The sequence below is a fragment of the Penaeus chinensis genome, chromosome 7, assembly GCF_019202785.1.
Source record: "Penaeus chinensis breed Huanghai No. 1 chromosome 7, ASM1920278v2, whole genome shotgun sequence".
NCBI lineage: Eukaryota > Metazoa > Arthropoda > Malacostraca > Decapoda > Penaeidae > Penaeus > Penaeus chinensis.
Window position 1 is genome coordinate 15,948,793 of NC_061825.1, and position 6,865 is coordinate 15,955,657.

Here is a 6,865-nt window from a genome sequence, read left to right on the forward strand (position 1 = left end):
ATAATTGGTCACAACACTATGTGGGGAATGAGGGTATCAGGGGCTATGATCAACTAACAGGTAAAAGCAGCATCAAGCTGAATTCACAGTTGATGCCCTTGATCTTAACCTTTGCGTTTCCCTCTGCCACAAGACCACTTCTACTCTACCGGATCCTCTGCTTAATACCTTGTTATGCTGTGTTGTATAGAACCTTGTTAAGTACTATAGTAAATTATGAAAATGTCTCTGATACATTCCTGTTGACTTCTTTAAAGGAGAGTAGAGGGGTCTAACAAACCATGGCAATGTGTAAATCATAATCTAAGCTTTCAATCTCATTGATTCAAATGACCTATATTCCACAGCATTCACATACTTCAAGTTTTAGCCAGCAAAGTCTTGAGGGAGGGAAATCATTTTAAAAAAATCATAAACATTGGGCCAACACTTACTTGTGCATAGCAACTGAATATTCGATGTGATCGTACTGGACTGAAGAACATGAATGGCACTGGTATTTCAATAACAAATGTGGCAACCACACACAGTTTGTGCCACCAACCTGGCAGCTGGTGGAAGTACCAGGCCAGTGTGGTAGGAATGCACTGAGATTCATAATGAACATTCAAAGCTGAAAAAGAAATATTACATTATATCACACATTCTTTTTTTAAGAATCCAATAGGATCTCTATCAAATTCCAGCTCAATATTTCTAGTATAACAAACGAACATACAATGAACCTTTAATCAGCACAGTAATATCAAACTAAAAAGCTAAAAATCATGCATTAAATATTCCGAGCATTACCTTCCACTTTTAGATTTTTAAACATTTAATAATGCAATGTCTACTATTTTAATGAATACCGGTAACTGTAAATGCTGTAAAACTTTAAAAAACTGTAAAAACAATAAACTAAAAAATTTCACACTAACTAAGAAAGTAAAAAGAGTGGATCATGTCAAGTTACATTACCTGTTAATCCCCACCATGTAGGGCAGCCACTCTGAAGTTTAACGACGCCTGAGGCAAACATGAGTCTGAAGAGTACCCAGCGTATAAGCCACATGGTGACTAGGTTTCTAGGCCGATACTCAAACCAACCTCGACGACTTACTGGTGCCACAAGTATGGTAAGGAACCCAACTTCCAAAAGGAGAATATCCCTATGAAAGTTAATCACATTAAATTCTGTTACAGACTGATTTAAGTAATATTGATTTTCAATGAAAATACTATGAACATTCTAAGAGTTACTGCATTTTTAAGGTATTTCAGAAACCTAAAATAAATTTGTAAAATAATTTGTATGTGGTGAAAGAGAAAACACAGCAAACTTACCATTGAAACCACAAGAAAGTCTGTCCAACCTGATACAGAGACAGATATGAACTCCAAAGCAGCAGGAAAAGGGTTGCCGTACACCATGATTTCCAAACCATTCTGAAGAGTAATATGAAATGATCTGAGAACTCATAACTATAAATTTCTACAAACATGAAAATACCAGTAATTTATACATCTGCATATATCCATATTCAATAATTCAGAGTTATTAATGAAATATTATACAATCCAATCTGCTCAACTTACCCAATGAAACTAAGGACTGTCCCTGCCAGTGAAATAAACTCCATCATATATGACACATTAAGGCCGAAATAGGATGAAAAGCACAAAAAGGTTAACTTGTCCATAAAACATTGCTTAGGATACTTCAGATTTGGAAGCTGTGTGTGAGCAGGTAGAACACCCTTCTCGCCATATAGACCTGTGAAGAAGGAAGACAATTATATTTTATAGAAAAAGTTACATTAATTTTGCATTTTGTAAAGGGAATGCCATGAAATTATCAGTTCAAATTTGACCGCTGCATCGTGCATCAGGAACTACACTTTAACGACTCAAAATCAGGAACAATTTTTTTACCATAGCCCTGTTTGTAGCACAATAACTATTCTGTATGATTAAAAATATTGGTAGACAACCTTGGATTAACCATTAAGCCAATGCTGCTGGGGATAGCATATTCATAAATGCCATGCCTACTGTGAGTTTAGTTTACCAACTATAATTACACACAAATGGATCCACAAGTTACCAAGAAGTCAATTACTAATCCTATCTTACCTGTTTATCCTTCTCCCTCATTTTTGGAAATACTATTTTTCATCCTATTTCATTTATATTATTCATAACACTGTCATAATTACAATGTCAATAATAATTATAATGTCAATAATAATTATATCACTGACATTAATAACATAAGAAAAATAATAGTTTCCCAAAAACTTTGGGAAAGGGATCATATAGGTCTACTAACTGACAACTTGGTGGTTTTGCACTTATGGAGCCATTTACATGTAAAAACATTTAATAAAACATTACTAGCATGAACCTTACATGCAGGGGGCACTATATACTGACCAAGTATCTTTATATCATTCATATTTTACCCCTACAATTTCCAGCATTAGGTTAAGTTATATAAGCACATGATTAGGTCATCAAATGAAAGCACAGAAGACATAGAGAAAGGACCCACTGCTCATCTTTGTGCTTTGAATTATTACACTCAATCTGTCTGCTTTAGGTTCTGCACATCCATGACACTATCTGACAAGTGAGATACCTTGAAATACCAATGAAATGCCAAAAAGGCAATATTATCAGGATGTGCTTAGAATGCCAGGTGAACTTAACCCAGCCTGGTTGGTAGATATACTTTACGGTCATAGACTTATCTTCCAAAGCTACTATTACGTGAGTGTTGTCCTTTTCTCTGAGGTCTGGAGGTCATAGCAGTTGCATGAGCTATAACAATAGTGAATTCATTTGTAACGCTTTGTCATCATGAGTCATTATTTCCTAAATCTTTTAGGTATAATTTAAAATCACCATCCAACTGTGGGATCCCCAAAACTTTTTGAAAATTAAGAGAGAAAGAAGAAAGGAGTATCTAAGTCAAGTAATCTATAACTATGACCACTATAAAATATAAAATACACCTTAAAATTACATGATGTACTACAAAATGGGAAATGTTTTCAAGACACAAGCAAATCACATGGGCTCCACATCTGTAAACACTCTAATAAAGGACTACAATCTTCTACCTAGTAACAAATTAGAGTAGAAAAATGTCCCAAGTGATTTATTGTCAAATAAGAAGTCAGTCCAAGCCTTATTTTACCAGAAGGTATGTAATGTAATTTTTTAGGCCTTTGCTAGAGTATGAAATGTAGAGGCTATTACATTCACTTGACATTGTGTTGGACTTCATTATAGAATATACATCATATATCACAGAAAGTTTCAAGTGGATTTGGACAGAACAGAAAAACAAACAAACAAAAAAAAAGGTCTAGGTACTGCTAGTGTCTTTTGAAACTATCAACATAATATTAACTTTTGCTAAAATAGTTAATAACCCAGAATAGGTCACTACATGTCGGTAAGATAAAAAAAAGATAATGTAATAGCCATAAGGAGCACACAAAAAACAAACATTATCAGACATAAAAATAAATCTGAACCAATGGCACTGCTTGAAGAAGTATTATTCTAGCTAATTCCTTAACCCTTTGAGTGCTGCAGAGTGGTTGGCACTGTGAGCCCTTTCCCCACAAAAAAAGGGATAGTGTTCTTTGGCCATGGGAAAAAGTAAAATCAGATGTTGATTACAAACACAGCTTAATTCAGAAATATCCAAACATAGTACTTACAATCTGATACACATTATGGTACATCACATCAAAATCTAGGTAAATATTCCAAAAAACCTTTGCACAACTGATCACAATTAATAGTGGTATTGATGGATTCCTCCTACCATCTACTACCCATACATATAGGACAGAAACCCAAAAATACCAACATACGGGGTCCAGATGGCAAGATATATCTGAGAAATGGTAATCTACTAACCTGATTAATGGTCACTACATGATGCTGACTATATCACAGGTTAGTATGCTGCTGCTCAAGATACACTTTCTCTACCCATGAGCTTTCCTACTCCTCTGTTCTGCTGGGCAGGGCTGGGGGGTGGCAGCACTATGAACATATATGATACAAGCTGAAACTCCCCCAAGTGGGGTTGCAGGTTGTATATGTTCACAGTACAATCACAGTGCCTGATGCCGAGTCTGTCCTACACTAATCCAATCATACTTACGTATTAGATTCTTAGTCATGCCTGATATCTTTCATACTCTCCTCTGCTATTGGGGCCAAGATTGTGGGTATTGGGGGTGTTTCTGTAACATAATTTCTATATACATGGGTAGTAGAGAGGAGTCCACAAATACCACTATCGTCATGATTGGGCATTCAAGGGTCCTCTGAATAAATACCAAAATCTTATCTACATTATGGAAGTTGGCAACATCTCAATAATTTCTTGACATCCTGTGGGAATACTAGTACCATATGCTGTATTTTTAGTATATATGGAGAAAAAAATAAACTAGTGGCATAGGAATAACCAAATTAATTAAAGAAGAGGCCAATAAAAGTAACTAAATAGATAATTTTTTTTAGAATACCTTTGCATGACTGATCACAATCATAGTGGTATCAATGGCTTCCTCTCAGCCTCTACTATCCACATATGTAGAACATTTACCTAGGAATCCCCCTAAACCTCCACATTCTTGTCCCCGATAAGAAGAGAGGGCATGAAAGGTACCAGGGTAATTGCAGGGTAAAATATAAGATACATGAAATACATCACTATATAATTTACAGATACATAACCATACTGTCTAATGCAGGGGGCTGTGCCCCCTTGTGACCCCCCTTAAAGAAAATGCAACCCCTTGAATGCCACCTTGGAAGACCAAAAATCTGCCAAGTAATCATGGCAGGATAGAGCACATGACTAACACACTAGAGCACCTGATGCAGAGTCTGACGATCTATCCTGCTGTACATACATGGTAGAATCTTTGCTGTACAGGGAGGGGGTTGGAGCAGCCCCTTATAGGGAGGTTGCAGGGGACACTATATACTAACCAAGTATCTGTATTTCATTCATATTTTACCCCACAATTTCCCTGGTACAATTGATGCCCTTCATTGTTAACAGGGCCAAGATAGTGGGTACTGGGGATGCTTCTGCGACATAACTTCTAAATACATAGGTAGTAGAGAATGTGAGGAATTGATCATTAACACTATCATTAGACTAAATTCTGGAATAAATTTTAGTCAAAAGAAAAAGAAAATTGAGAATAAGATTGATTGAGTGGAATACAGAAAATAGTGGAATGAAAATAAACAAGACTATGGTAAAGAAATCTACATGGCCCACAAAAGACACTAAGCATCAGTAGTCTGAGTATTTGTTATGAAGAGCAATGCACTCTCCAGATATGAAGTCACACAACCAGGGTATCATTCAAACCCAAAATACAGACCTAGCCTTTCCTACCTTCTAACTATTCCCTAGACAGGGATGCAAGCCCCTCCCTGATCCACCCCCTTTATTAGCACTTTGTGACTATTAAAACAAAATTTAAAAAAGATAAAAAACCACAACATTAAAAACTCTGGCTGTGTGTTTGGAACTTAGTCTCTGATCAGTGATATGCAGAGAATATCTACGCCATTTTGCGGTAAATGTGAGGCCGCTGCAGCTGTATGGCACTGATGGCACTGTCCATTTTCCTCTATCTCTGTGCTTCTCAGTAACATTAACTTTAGCCAGAGATTGTCAAAACTACATTCTAAATAAATATATCTTGCGTAGCTAATTATATGTGTTACTCATTCTCATTCTCCAAAACTTTGTACTGACCTATACAGAGTAGCTATCAACATTTTCTTACATTTTTGCATTGATTCTAGCAATACTTATCCTTAGAAGATATAATCTATGAATCATATTATTTGTAATGTAAATGATGTACTTTTTAGTGTATTACTTACATTACAAATAATAATATTACTTGAATATGATTCAACTTTAAAACATTAAGATTTAGGGAATATTTAATGAAAAAAAACATACAAATTATCACATGAATAAAATCAAATAACACAAGAGTACATATAAATGAAATCCACTTTTTATAGCATAATAAGACGAGAGAAAATGACAATGAAATGACATATGTTACATCCTTTGAAACGGAAACAAAAATAACATCTGCATACAACGGTCTCAATTATCAATAATCTAAAGCATACGAAAATCGCAATGAAATAATCACATATATTCAAAAATGTATTATTTTAAGACTAACCTGGTATTTGAAGGTAAAGAGATCCAAATGCAAACATATAAATCCCACACATACACCTCAGGAAGAAATTCCTGGTATGTAATATATCGACCGCCATCTCAAATAACTCAGGGAGTAATGAGAAATGGTAATGCCAGTGATCATTAAATAAAAAAAAAAGGGGGAAATGACAGAGGGAGAGAAAGGTATTATTTGCTCTGGTGCCGCAGCGTGAGGCGAGCGTGGTTGCCACACTGCCTGGACGAGGAATTTTTAATTCTTTTATTCTCCGCTTCTTTCTCTTTCTCCGGGTTTCGTTTGCTTTATTCTTGTTTGTTTATTCGTATTTTCGCTTTTGAGGTCTTCATGTTTTTAAGGTTTGGGCTATATTGAAGGATATCGCGTGTTTCTTTATCTATAGTTTTCAAGGGTTAAAATTGTAGGTCGGTTAAACTAATAAGATGGCATATGGCGGGGTTGTAATGTCCTAAACAGACAAGTGTCAAATATATATATAAAAAAATAAAACTACAGATTCAGTTTATCTTCTACTATTCTCTGTATAAAATATTCGCCAAACATAATATACATTTGTGTATTATGTATTTGATATAAAACGGCGTCTTTATTATCATATCGATAGTAATGTG

General features: G+C 35.3%; 1 protein-coding gene across 2 annotated transcripts in view; it reads right to left on the reverse strand.

The window, feature by feature from the left end:
- Positions 1–6,663, reverse strand: part of LOC125027090 (lipase maturation factor 2-like) — a 25,394-nt gene extending 18,731 nt beyond the window's left edge. The window contains exons 1-5 of one of the 2 annotated variants that reach the window (XM_047615892.1): positions 6,237–6,663; positions 1,579–1,756; positions 1,327–1,428; positions 961–1,151; positions 435–613 (exon numbers count right to left, since the gene is read on the reverse strand). In XM_047615892.1, the coding sequence (XP_047471848.1) occupies positions 435–613; positions 961–1,151; positions 1,327–1,428; positions 1,579–1,756; positions 6,237–6,333 (747 nt within the window). In that variant the 5' untranslated portion in view covers positions 6,334–6,663. The remainder of the gene's footprint in view (positions 1–434; positions 614–960; positions 1,152–1,326; positions 1,429–1,578; positions 1,757–6,236) is intronic. The other variant, XM_047615891.1, reaches the window with a different exon arrangement.
- Positions 6,664–6,865: the final 202 nt, after the last annotated feature.